The 13,849-nt window shown below is 43.1% G+C and overlaps 1 protein-coding gene across 1 annotated transcript; it reads left to right on the forward strand.

Annotated features, from left to right (window-relative positions):
- Positions 1-7,182: 7,182 nt before the first annotated feature.
- Positions 7,183-12,453, forward strand: LOC123403814 (ethylene-responsive transcription factor 1-like). The gene is made up of 3 exons (XM_045097733.1): positions 7,183-7,775; positions 11,290-12,101; positions 12,179-12,453. The coding sequence occupies exons 1-3, from the start codon at positions 7,631-7,633 to the stop codon at positions 12,182-12,184; spliced, it is 963 nt and encodes a 320-aa protein (XP_044953668.1). The 5' UTR covers positions 7,183-7,630; the 3' UTR covers positions 12,185-12,453.
- The last annotated feature ends 1,396 nt before the right edge of the window (positions 12,454-13,849 follow it).

Consider the following 13,849-nt stretch of genomic DNA (forward strand, 5'->3'; position numbering starts at 1 on the left):
GGAGATGTATTTTTTCAAGCCAAAGAGCTCTTGCTGGGCGGCTTCTAGTTTCTCCTCGGCTTACTCAGACTGCTTCAGGATGGCGGCTTGGTCAGCTCTAGCTTTCTTTTCAAGTTTCCGGTGATCAGCCTTCATTTTTTCTATTTCAGACACAGCCACCTGATACTTCTTCTCAGACTGAGACCGAGCATTCTACTGTTCGGCTAAATTTTTCCTCAATTCAGCTAGGGATGACTCGTCCTGGGTCACAGATTCGTGCAAAGCAAAATTTGGGGACACAAGTCTCAAAACTATTGCAAGCAATATTCCTGACACTTGGGGGCTAATGTATGATTCTATTCGGAGCCATACAAAATACAAGACCCGGCTCATCTTTCAAAAGATGACGCGGCCCTTAGGGGCTACAGGTTGAAGTTTTTCTCTAAATACAAGACCCGGCTCATCTTTCAAAAGATGAATGATACGTCCATTTTGCATCATGCTTTCATGTTGATATTTGTTGCTTTTTGGGCTGTTATATTCCTTGTGGTACCATATTTATGCCTTTTCTCTCTTATTTTGCAAGGTTTATTTGAAGAGGGAGAATTCACGCAGCTGGAATTCTGGACTGAAAAAGGAGCAAATCCTAGTACACTATTCTGCACATCTCCAAATGCCCTGAAAAGTTACGTGGATTTTTTCTGGATTATATAAAAAATATTGGGCGAAAGAACTACCGGAGGGGGGCTGCCAGGGCGCCACAAGCCCTGACACCGCCACCCCCCTAGTGGCGGAGTGGGGGCTTGTGGGCTCCCTGACGGCCCACTAGCCCCCCTCTTTTGCTATATGAAGCGTCCTAGTCCAGAGAAAATCAATCGGGAGCTTTTTCGTGGTTTCGTCGCCGCCACGAGGCGGAACTTGAGCAGATCCAATGTAGAGCTCCGGCAGGACGATCCTGCCGGGGAAACTTCCCTCCCGGAGGGGGAGATCGTCGCCATCGTCATCACCAACACTCCTCTCGTCGGAGGGGAGGCATCTTCATCAACATCTTCATCAGCACCATCTACTCTCCAATCCCTAGTTCATCTCTTGTAACCAATCTTCGTCTCGCAACTCCGATTGGTACTTGTAAGGTTGCTAGTAGTGTTGATTACTCTTTGTAGTTGATGCTAGTTGGATTACTTGGTGGAAGAGTTTATGTTCAGATCCTTGATGCTATTCATTACACCTCTGATCATGATTATGATTATGTTTTGTGAGTAGTTACTTTTGTTCCTGAGGACATGGGATAAGTCATGCTGATAATAGTCATGTGAATTTGATATTCGTTCGGTATTTTGATATGCTGTATGTTGTTTTTCCTCTAGTGGTGTTATGTGAACGTCGACTACATAACACTTCACCATATTTGGGCCTAGAGGAAGGCATTGGGAAGTAGTAAGTAGATGATGGGTTGCTGGAGTGACAGAAGCTTAAACCCCAGTCTATGTGTTGCTTCGTGAGGGGCTGATTTGGATCCACTAGTTTAATGCTATGGTTAGACTTTGTCTTAATTCTTCTTTTGTAGTTGTGGATGCTTGCGAGAGAGGTTAATCATAAGTGGGATGCTTGTCCAAGTAAGGGCAGTACCCAAGCGTCGGTCCACCCACATATTAAACTATCAAAGTAACGAACGTGAATCATATGAACATGATGAAACTAGCATGACAGAAATTGCCGTGTGTCCTCGGGAGCGTTTTTCCTCCTATAAGACTTTGTTTAGGCTTGTCCCTTGCTACAAAAGGGATTTGGCCACTTGCTGCACCATTGCTACTACTTGTTACTCGTTACTTTTTTGCTCGCTGCGTTTCACCTCGCTACACAATCACTTGTTACCGCTACTTTCAGTGCTTGCAGTTATTACCTTGCCGAAATCCGTTTATCACAGCCTTCTGCTCCTCGTTGGGTTCGACGCTCTTACTTATCGAAAGGACTACGATTGATCCCCTATACTTGTGGGTCATCAATGACCCGGCCCTTGGGGGCTACAGGTTGAAGTTTTTCTCTAATACAAGACCCGGCTCATCTTTCAAAAGATGATCCGGCCCTTGGGGGCTACAGGTTGAAGTTTTTCTTTAACTACAAGACCTGGCTCATCTTTCAAAAGATGACCCGGCCCTTGGGGGCTATAGGTTGAAGTTTTTCTTTAAATACAAGACCCGGCTCATCTTTCAAAACATGACTCGACCCTTGGGGGCTACAGGTTGAAGTTTTTCTCTAAATACAAGACCCGGCTCATCTTTCAAAAGATGACCCAGCCCTTGGGGGCTACAGGTTGAAGTTTTTCTCTAAATACAAGACCCGGCTCATCTTTCAAAAGATGACCCGGCCCTTGGGGGCTATGGACAGATACGGGTCTAACAGACATTGCAACAAAAATTATTTCATCAAGCAAGAATAGTCTATCGGAAGGCTAATGGGTGGAAGAGGGTACGTAATAAAGAACGTACCTCATGTTTTACTCTCATCATATGAATCAAGCTTTTGTTCATTTCAAAACTCGTCTCCAAGCGACTTGCGAAGCCAGAGCAGAGTTGATCAAATTCTGGCTTCTCATACTTGGGAAGCTTCAACTTACTGACATCTTGTTCGATGGAAGGATGGGATTCCTTTGAGGTGTGTTTAGATAACACCGCTGCTGCAGGTTTGGAGTAACCAGTACCAGTGATAATGACGGCATCTGGATCCTCAATCGCCCTCGGAGAGCTCGGCGGGTTAACATTGTTAGCAGTTTCCTTTAAAGTGTATGGCGAGTCATCCCGGACGTCAGGGATGTCATCCGCAGGAGCATCATGAGTCGCCACTTGGCCCTCGTGCCTAAGACCTGAGTCATCTCAGGAGCAGAAGACGAGTGGCCAGTTTTTCTCTTATTCTCTTGTGCTCTGAGATGAAGACATCAAAAGTTAGGGCAAATATCATTATTGGGAAGAGAAAGGATTAATAAAAGACCTCACCCTTGTACACGAATCATTGGCTGAAGAGCTGACATCGCTGAGTCGCCAGATGAAGGAGGAGAAGTCTGAAAGAATAAAAGTTCAAAGAGTGAAGGAGTTGTGAGTCACATTTTCTACAAGGAAAAGATTATGGTTAACAAGAGTATACCTCACTTGTGCGCTTCCAACCGGTTGTCTTTTCATGCAACCCAGAAATTAAGTCGCCAGAGCGGCTCCGAGTTTTGCGCTTGGGAGTATATTTCGCATTCTTCAAAAGGAAATCAGGGTCCATATAAGCATTTGGGTGAGACATGGGAACTTTCCCACAGACCAGCCTGGCTGGCCTAGGTGAAGAGGAAGTTGAGTCGGAAGAAATAGAAATTACCTCAACCGCGTCATCTTGGCTCTCGTAGTCATCACCCTACGCATAAAGACACAGGGTATAAGCATGAGTCCGAACATAAGGATGATAAGTAAAGGGGAAGTTTTTACCTCTGACTGTTCTTCAACAGCTTGTGACTCGCCGACGACGGATGAATCCTTGACGGTGGCTTTGCCTTTGCTTGCTTTCTTCCTCTTCTTCTTTGGTGGCGGTTTGGTTGTTTTTTGGGCTGTCACCTTTGGTCCCCTTCGCCAAAAGGGATCACCTTTCTGATTTATAGAATAAAATTTCAAACCCGGAGCGTTGTCTCGTATATTTACAAGGTAAAGGAAGGCGGTTTAGATTCTTACCGGTGGAGCCGGGTTGGAGCGACAGAAGGGCTTGAGCCCGATTTTGGCACAGTCTTCCAAAGACTCGTCGGTTAGCTTCTTGATTATCCCAACAATGTCCTCCTCCGGGAGTTTTTTTATGGTGGAAGCATTGCGGATGGTTCACGCTACCATCATATTCACACATCAGTCTGTTCCGGTGACTCGGAGGAAGAATGTTCCATTCCACCCAGCAACGGAACAGATCAATCCCGATGAGCCCGTTATTGGTGAGTGACCGTAACTCGGAGAAGATAGGGATGAAATCTGATTCTTCTTCTTCTGTGAGCTTCTCGGGCAGCTTGAAGCCCATGGGCAGGCGATCTTCTCTATAACCCGGAAGTGGGTTCACGCGAGGAGGAGAAGTGTCACGACAGTAAAATCAAGACTCGGCCCAGCCTTTGGGATGGCTGGGCAGAAGGACCGATGGAAACCCACGTTCGCGACGTCTCTAGATGTTGACTCCTCCGAGTTCATGATTGGGTCCATTGGAGAATTCAGTCTTGCGATTCAGATGGAAGAAGTTCCAGAATAATAGAACTGTGGGCTCTCTTTGTAGGTACACCTCGCAAAATACTTGAAACTGGCAGGGATTGCTGATGGAATTGGGTCCCAGGTCTTGAGGATGGACGTTAAGGAAATGCAGAGTGTCTCTGAAAAACTTTGATCCACGCGATTTGAAGCCTCGTTCAAGATAATCAGTGAAAATGACTACTCCTTCGGCAGGGTTGGGGATCAACTCGCCTGGGGCGGTTCACCAACCGATAACTTCCTTGCTGTCAAGGTGACCCGACTTAACAAATTTCTCAATAATAGCGTCATCAATCTTGGTTGGTAACCAATCGCATTTTGAAACAACGACCATGACTACAAAAAGAGGAAACAAGGCGACTCAGTGGGGACCATGAAATATGGTAACTCGCCAGTTGGAGATCTACGATGTGTCTGTAAAGGACCTTATGACTCACCATTAGGTGACAAAGGATGAATATGAAAGCATCCTAACTCGCCAGTTGGGCGGTTTACGAAATGTCTACGAAGGTGTTATGACTTGCCCCTCGACCAAAAAAGGCGTAGCTATGGTGATAATATAACTCGCCGTGGTGGAAGAAAGTGAGCGGCGACTCTCAAAGGATTTTTTCCTTAGGGATATTCCCGGGCGAAGGATAAACATATTTCTAAAAGCAAGAAGTGAATTACAGATCTATGGGTGGATCGAATTTAAAAGATAATACTTGGCAAAATCGCGAAGCTATGAACGCAAGAATGCGGCAGTGTTATCATCTGGATCTACGGAGTAAAGCCTCAAATGGCCGACAGATGCAATGAGACTACCGCGGTTTGCTACTACACAGGATCTACCGCAAGAATACTAAGCGGATCCAGAGTAAAGAAAGATGTTCGCCGTGTTCCAGAGCTAGCTTACAAGAGCAATGGAGTCCTCAGTCTAACCCTAATAGAGAAAAGCGTTTACCTGAGAAAGGAGGACGGCGCCGGAGATGGACACGGAGAGCTTCGCGCCTTTGATTGGCCCGGAGACGCCCAGGATATAGCGGCTGGCGACGGAGCTTCAGGGGCCGGTGAGGAGGCCGAGGCACTGGCACGAGGAAGATGAAGGGCGCGAGGAAGACGAAGGACGCGAGGAGGCCGAAGTGGGGGTAGGTGACGGTGCCCTCACTCCCCCTGCGGCTATTTAAATAACCAGCACTGGAATCGAGGCGGCCGGCATGGGAATAGAGGCGACAAACTGAAAATTTGTAATGATGGCGCCTGGATTTTCGGGATAAGTAAAAGGCGGTGCAAAAGATCCGTTGGGTCGTTACGGCATTAAAACCCCGGAATTAAAGGGATAAGGTGATGTCATCAAAGACTGCATGGCGGTTCAAACAATTCATGATGGATGGCGGCTTATCGTCCGACAAAAAGCAGGGGTGGTGTGAGTCGCCCCAAATGAGTGAAGGTTTATTGGCGTGAATAAATTCAAGACAATCTCGGGCCTAATGTTGGAGATATTACCTGCGGTGTAACCCGCCCTAGTTGACCCGGGTCATTAAAGGGGCGACTCATCCATTGGTAATACATGCCTTGGCCCACGAGCCGGATGGCGGTTCAGGAGCTATGCAGAAGATAAACCGCCACGGAGGTTTCCAGTCTTGGAAGGCACGGCGACTTAGAGATAGGGAAAGCTACGATTTGTAGCATAGCCAGGACTCGTAAATCCTGGGGCCTCAACCTGTATATAAAGGTGGGTCCCTGGAGAAGATAGGGGCAAGTTAGAAATCATCGAGAGCTAGGTCCGGCGAGTTACGCCCTCCTTGTAATCGAAATCATCGTCAATCTACACAAAGCAGGACGTAGGCTTTTACTCCACACGAGGGGCCGAACCTGGGTAAATCTGAGTCTCGCTTTCGCTCACCCCCTTTGATTCGCCACCAAGGTGCGATGGATCCATCCTTAAGTCCTTTCACGAGGACATCTGTCGTGACAAAACCATGACAGCGTCCGACTAGCCAAGCCCCTCTATGGAGCCGACTGGGTGCCCTCTATATAGCAGGGTGGACGCGGCACCAACGCACGTGGGCTTTGCACCACTCGTACCACACATGCTTACTCGCACGGGGCCAACGAAACAGCCAAAAAGGCCTCGCACCCGAGTCGGCTCTATGACCGTCACACACCCGCGCCCGGCGTGACCTAACCATCTTGACGCAAGGCAAAGGCGCACATAGGTGGGTATTACTCAACTGTTGTGTGCAGGGTACCAGACGAAAGGGATCTAACTGGCGTGCGTCAAGCCATCCCATGACGATGGCCTTGTGTGCACTTGCGTCCCACCCATCATGGACCACCAAGTTGGGCCTTTCGCTTGCACATTGTTAGGGTAGATTGGACAGCACAGAGAACCCTCGAGAGACCTACGCGGCATGCAACCTGGAAACAGATGACATGGAGGGACTCTTACCCGCGAAGCACCCTAGGAGGCGGGTATTCTAGCATCCTTTTAAGGAGTAATAGAATAATCCAACATGGAAAAAAGGCTACCTTAAAAGATCCTAATAAAGCAGTAACCCACAACAAACTAATCCACTAAAGGCTCGGCCCAACAAACAAATGATGTCACCCTAGATGTGACATAATTCTTTCATATCTAGACTTTCCCTAGACAAACTCATTCATATAACTAACGTGTATAACGATGATGCTAATGATTGCATACACATGCTGCTAACTTAATGAAGTATTGTCTTTGGAAGTAACTCAATGGACTAGTGGCCATAAGTGATTTACAAGGGTGAATTAGAGATCTTCCCTTAATATCTTTGTTGTAAAGTGATAATGAGTACAATACAAATAAAATATAACAATACATGAGCATCATACAAACTTCTTCTCACGGGAGGGGTGTCGTACAATCTTGAGAAAATAAATGGCATGCTACCAAAGATAAAAATAATAATTCCCCACCCATTCATTTCCAAGGAGCACTAATGGAAATACCACTTTTCCAAGGGGTCTACATGAAAGATTCCCCCGAATGGAAATGCTCGCTTCCGGAACCTAAATCATGCCTTTCACCCGCTCCACAGCCCTCACCGATGTGTGGCCCCAGCACGCACCCTCTTGTAAGGGTGGCAGTGTCATGTGTCCAGCGCATATATAGGGGACTTTCCTCGACCCCATCTACTAACCTACACACTCGCTCCACCGCTTCATTAAAAACTCTGCCAATTTACCAATTCCGGCGAGCCTCCTTTTCCCCAATGTCTATGGTGAGCTACTAGCAGCCATATGTGGTAGTGTGATCCTCACGAACCTCAAGAAGCTCGTGGTGACGTGGAGGGTGAAGGAGGCGGCGCTGTGGCTTGAGAATAAGAAGCCCTGACGGACGACGCTTCTTGGTGCTCAGCAAGTTTGGGGTGGGGTTTGGGATGGAGAACGACTACAAGGAGTTTGAGTTCGACTCTGGGGACTCCGACTTGGAGCTTGGGCGTGATGGGGTGGCTGAGGAAGATAACAACGATGAGGTTGACGAGATCATGTCGTTTGTCGCCATCAAGAGGTCCCTCTCCAAAGGTACCGGTCCCATCTCGTGATAATTGCTTTTAATCCGTGTACTAGGGTCGCTTTTAATCCTTGTTTGTTGTAGAACATATTATACCACCATAATTTCTCATCTGTAGGTAGGACACAAAAGTTTCAAACCGCGTATAAGCCTAGCCGCAATAGACGTTTTCTATTTTCATGTGGTTTACACTTATGTTTCCCAGTTTGTGTAGTTTACGCTCGTCTGGTTTTAAATTTCATACAATTTACACTCCTTTTCTCTCTCTAAATAGAGTGCTGACACAAATTTACGTATTTCTCCCTATGTAACAACGTAATTTATGCATTAGCCGGCCTAGAAATGTCGGTCCCAAGTTACATTTTTGGCCCCGTTGTTAGGTAGGACAAAGGTTTATAAGCCATGTATATTGTTAAATCTTGGATATTTATAATTTTTTCTATTTATGGTTTGCAAAAAAATTAGGACATTTGAGTATAAAAACTCATGAGTAGATTTTCCATGCAAATTCTATATTTTGACTAACAGTTGTTGCTTCATTCATGCATCATCTAATCACATCCTCTCACAAGAAACAAACCCACTCTCAAATCATTTATTCTCGGTGTCAAGTAAGACACAAAGTCGTGAAGCAACATTGCCATGAAGTTTACAAAAATAGTTAATAATATCTATGTACATGGTTAAATCATGAGTGCATTATAAGAAAGTTGCAATGCTCATTTAGAATTCAACTAAATGTATAATGAAGCTAATGATTGCACATACGTGATAGTAGCTCAATGGGGTAAGTAGATATGTGTGATTTACTAGGATCACAGATTTACGAAGTTGCTTATAAGGAGATCTTGGTTGAATATTAAGCAAGACATGGGGTCAAATAGAAACGATGTCATGTTAGCTTAGAAAATGTTAGATCGAGGATGCGATGAGATATTTCAATGTTAACTTACAATTTATATAACTACCATATGATAATGTTATTGATTGCACTTGAAGCACATGCAACTAATTCAATAGAGTAACTTTCCATTTGGTTGAGAACAATGGGGTGAGTAGCTATAGGTGATTTAGAAATATCCTAAAGTTACACATGATCATTTATGATAAGATATTGGTTAAACTTTTGGTTGGATGAACCCGTCCAATAAACCCAGACGGAGGGAGTGTGATAGTAGTAATAAAGTCATACTATAGGTATGTACTACAATCTTGAGCTAATAAATGAAATTACTAGCTATTATATGCAAGGATCTTAAAATTGCATACAATCATTTATGAAAAGATGTTGGTTAATTAAGTGTTTGGTTGGATGAACCCATCCAATAAACTCGAACGGGCGGAGTATGACCGTAGTAGTACACTCATACTACAAGTGTGTAGTACAATCTTGAGCTAATAAATGGCGTAACTAGCTATGAGAGATTTTCAAAGATCTTTGAATTACACAACATCATTTATGAGAAGATTTTTTTTAGCATTACACACAATCATTTATGAGAAGATTCTATGTTAAACGTTTGGTTGGATGAACTTGTCCAATAAATACGGACAAAGAGTGTACGATATTAGTAGTATAGTCATACTATAGGAGCATAGTATAATCTTGAGCTAATAAATGAACGAACAAACTATGAATTATTTGCAAGGATCTTAAAATTACATACAATCATTTATGAGAAGATATTAGTTAAATGTCCATAGGGGAGGGGCGACAACTATGAGAAGATATTGGTTAAACATCACAACTCCGTAGTATGATCCTCACGGCCCTCAAGCCGCCCGCGGTGAAGTTGAGGGTGGTGGAGGAGGCGTTGTGCCTGAGAATAAGGAACCCTGACGGGACAGTGGCAGAAGTCGATGCTTCACGGGGCTCGACTTCGACGACAACAAGGAGGACTTCATGGCCGATTTTGAGGACTTTAACACCGACTTCGGGTACTCTGACTTGGATCTCGCGCGTGGCAAGGTGGCTAAGGGGGATGAAAATCACAAGGTTCTCAAGATCAACCTATTCGCCGCCAAGAGATCCCTCTCAAAAGATTTTTTTTTTAATCTGCTCGTATTATAGTCTTTTGCAATTTACCACTACAGAAGCTAGGATATTGTGTGATTTATTCAGATTCCTTGGGTGGGAAAAGAAATTGTGTGGTGTTGGTGCTAAAAGGTTTGATTTGTGGGTATTAAGTCATATCAAATGTTGTGCCGCAAATCGTACACACTAAACATGTGTGAATGCATACACACAAGTCAGCGGATCATGATACGAGAGCGGGCCATCCAACCTTATACCTCAAATGTCTGCCTTTATTAACCTAAAAAGTAGTAATGGCCTCCCGTCAAATAGCAATGGTGTCTCACCATATACAATGATTTCTAGTTTGTTAGAGTTGCAACTCAATCCACTTCCGCCCAATAACCATTGAGAGCTGCAACTCTTCTACCAAATAGCTTGTCAGAGATGCAAGCCTTCCGCCAAATAGCAACTAAGAGAATCAAACTGATTTCTAACTTATTTTAATCACTCCCTCCTCCAATGCAAACAGAGAGGATAGAGGTTGTGGCATGGATACGTGGTGGTTTCTGATTGGTAGGGCAAACGCCCAAACTTTCGGATATGTTCCCGAGCTTTGCATCTGATTTGCAGGAATTCACAAGCCCCGATGGGTGTGCGGATGTATGCGACACTGGGTTGAATGACAAAAAATGGTTGGACGCATTTGCGGTTATTTTGAGGGGCATCGTTGGGGATGCCCTAAAACCTATTTGTTTAGAGATTTTGGGGTCGAACAGATTGGACGTTATGAAGTAAATTGGGTTAAGGGCTAGGCCTTTTTCGTTTCTCAGCCATGTTTGCCTCAAATGATTAGGCTGGTAGGCTGATTTCGGCATTGTTTCTTTAGAGAATTGATTTTGAATGCTAGGTTCCGATCTTGTGATTTATATTTTTTGTGACCTTTCATGGTGATTCATATGTTTACTGTTTATAATCAAAAGGGGTTGAAAATATACAAAAAGGGCCGAAATTCTCCGTTTTGTATGGAGGTCTGGGACTTTTGGATTGTTGACTTGTTTTAGATGGTTGTAGATTTTCAAGGGGATTTTTGTATACTTTGTTCAACTCTCGGTCTGAAGGATTATACTAGTAATTGTCGAGTCCTACTAGAAAACAATCCTTAATTCTGCATTGTCGATAATGGGATTTTTTTGGTAGTAGATAATGGGATTTGTAGATTAATAATTACAGAATGATGACAAAGGTCTATATAATGTGGTTTGTTTATCAGAACCCTGGATTTCTATAAGCTGTGGTTTACTTTATTATATTTGTTTTGTGGATGACTGATGCTTTCACCCAAATGTGAAGAGGATTGCATCCATGATTGTTCAATGTTCATAATGATTGTGATGTTATACATATGAATTCATGTCAATGATGAAATTAGTTACTTTTTCCGAGACAATCTTGTATGTGGTCATCTCTCTTAGCATTGACGCTGATCCTCCATTAATCTTCCATTGCAGATGACTTAAGCACCATGTCTAGTGCTGGTTTTCATGATCGTCCTGCACAAAGGTCAGCAAAAAGGAAGAGAAAGAACCAATTCAGGGGTATACGGCAGCGCCCCTGGGGTAAATGGGCTGCGGAAATTAGAGATCCTATCAAAGGTTTCCGTGTCTGGCTTGGTACTTTCAATAGTGCTGAAGAAGCTGCAAGAGCTTATGATGTTGAAGCACGCAGGATCCGTGGCAAGAAGGCCAAGCTTAACTTTCCAATGGAACCAACGGTTCCTCAGAAGCATCATGCTCCCCCTGTTGTTCCTAAAGTACCCAAGCGAAGCACCACAAAGGAACATAGTTTTGTACCAGCAATTAACAACCTTGCCAACAAAAATGCTTCCGTCTACCCATCTGCTGACTTTGCATCAAAGCATCCACTTGGTCAGCCTGGGAACATGCCATTTGTGCCTGTAATGAACTCTCTTGCCCCTGTTGAAGCTCCTGTTATAAATATGTGCTCTGACCGGGGAAGTACCTCCTTTGGCTGCTCTAACTTGGGATGGGAGTATTACACCAAGACTCCACATATATCAGCCACTGCTCCTATTTCTACCATTGCTGAAGGAGACGAATCGCTGCTTGTCAAGGGTAACACCAACAACTCAGTGGTGCCTCCTGTTATGGAAAATGATGCTGCTAATTTTGAACCATGGATAAGATATCTTATGGATGATACCGTGGATCAGCTGATTGATAGCCTACTGAATTTTGATGTGCCTCGGGATGTCGCTGCCAATTTTTCGAAGGGAACCAAACCATGTATATCGGAACAAAGGGTAAGCCTTCCAATTTGCATGTTCAGTACAACGTGATAATCTTTTCATTACTTTGAACCTTTTGTTCCGTGTTTCAGGAATAAGACTATGGAATATTGGGAAGCACCCTATTGTCTCCTCCGGCTAGCATATGCCTATGTTCAAGTTCAATCTTAGATGCAAAAAGGTTGCGTCATGAGTCTCTATTGTAATTGACCCGTTCCCTAGTTCACTGTCGTTGTGTGGCAGCCATTTATGAGTCTGATGAACCGTTGTCTTGTCTTTTGTCAACTTTTATGTCGTCCCTACCATTTCTTAATGTCAGCAGCATGAATTTGTGCACCGTTTGCTTTAATCTATGCACTTCCTCGCATTTTTCCATTTGTTCTTTATTTAGTTTTGGAGATAAAAGTACGACTAGGGATCAGCCAACACCCCTCGCATGTTGGCGATATATGGCATTAGCGCAAGCGGCAAGGAGTCATCGGTCGTAGACATGCCTAAAATAGATATTTCAATATAATTTTTGTACCAGTAGTATTTGCAACTTTGCGCTAGTTCTTTTCTCGATGTTGTTCTGCAAGTTAAGATGGGCTGACACGATTATTGTAGGCGGCAAGGCCATCTATATCAGGATTTGTGCGGGATCTATGTTGGTGTCGCCCCACAACAAAGTTAACTTTGTCGCAATCAGTGTGACCATTAACATTGGTGAATTTTTTCCTTTTCTTTTTTTGCCGATATATTTAACTTAAGTTTATTTTATTAATTTGAATTTAGATAATAAGTGATTTTTTCCATATGTTGCAAATAAATGTCCACATATATGTAAAAGTTGATTATATGGTTTAACAAAAGAAATGTTAATATAGATTAATGACCATTCAATTAGTTGAAACAATTCTTCATGCGTATGTAAAAAACATTATTCATGTAGTTTTCAAAATGGTTTTTATTGTCTTACAAAATTCTCATTTAATAAATAAAAAGTGTCCATATAATTTATAAGAATATTCACACATTTATTTTAGAAAAACAAGTCACATGCTAGAAAATGCTTTCACACATTAAAAAGAATATTAATCTAATTATGTATAAGTGTTCATTTTTTAATAAATCCTCAAAAAAAAGTTCCCACACATTTAAAGAAATGTTAGTATACTTTCCAAATAGATTTTTTTTGGAAAATGTAAAAAGAAAGAAGTTGAGACAAACAAAAAGAAAAAAATAAAGAAAACAAAGCACAAAGATTAAATAGAAAACCTAACACAAACCAAAAAACGCATCAGGCGAACCAACCAGTGGTTGGATGGTTAGAGGGACAACGGTATCCCTAGTTCACCATGGTTCAAGTCATGTTGCTCGTATTATTCCTGAATTTATTTCAAGATTTTCAGCGATGCGTACTCAATGAAAGAAGACGTTCCCGTCGATGATAAGACGTCTACAGCGACTTTGTAAATCTTAAAATGACATGTCCGCTCAGCTTTTTGAATATGCTCATATGAATAGGGCATGCGCGTGTGTGTTTATAAAAATGGATATTTACATGTATATATAAACGCTTGCGTGTGTATTGTCTTGAAAAATTCACGCCATATAAAAATAGAAGGAATATCAAAAATCATATTGAAAATAAACAAGACTGGAGGGAACGCACACCCCATGCATGTAGGGAAGATTTTTTTTGAGACAATCTTACGAAGCTTTATTAAATCGTCATAATATTTACAGAGACGAAATTAAGAAAACTGGGCTTCGATAACGCG

Source organism: Hordeum vulgare, chromosome 6H (genome assembly GCF_904849725.1).
Source record: "Hordeum vulgare subsp. vulgare chromosome 6H, MorexV3_pseudomolecules_assembly, whole genome shotgun sequence".
In the NCBI taxonomy this organism is placed as follows: Eukaryota; Viridiplantae; Streptophyta; class Magnoliopsida; order Poales; family Poaceae; genus Hordeum; species Hordeum vulgare.

Excerpts from the sequence above, each read along its gene's own strand:
- LOC123403814 (XM_045097733.1), top strand. The coding sequence starts at position 7,631 with ATGGAGAACGACTACAAGGAGTTTGAGTTCGACTCTGGGGACTCCGAC. Across the intron at positions 7,776-11,289 it reads CAAGAGGTCCCTCTCCAAAG|ATGACTTAAGCACCATGTCT; the intron begins GTACCGGTCCCA and ends CTTCCATTGCAG.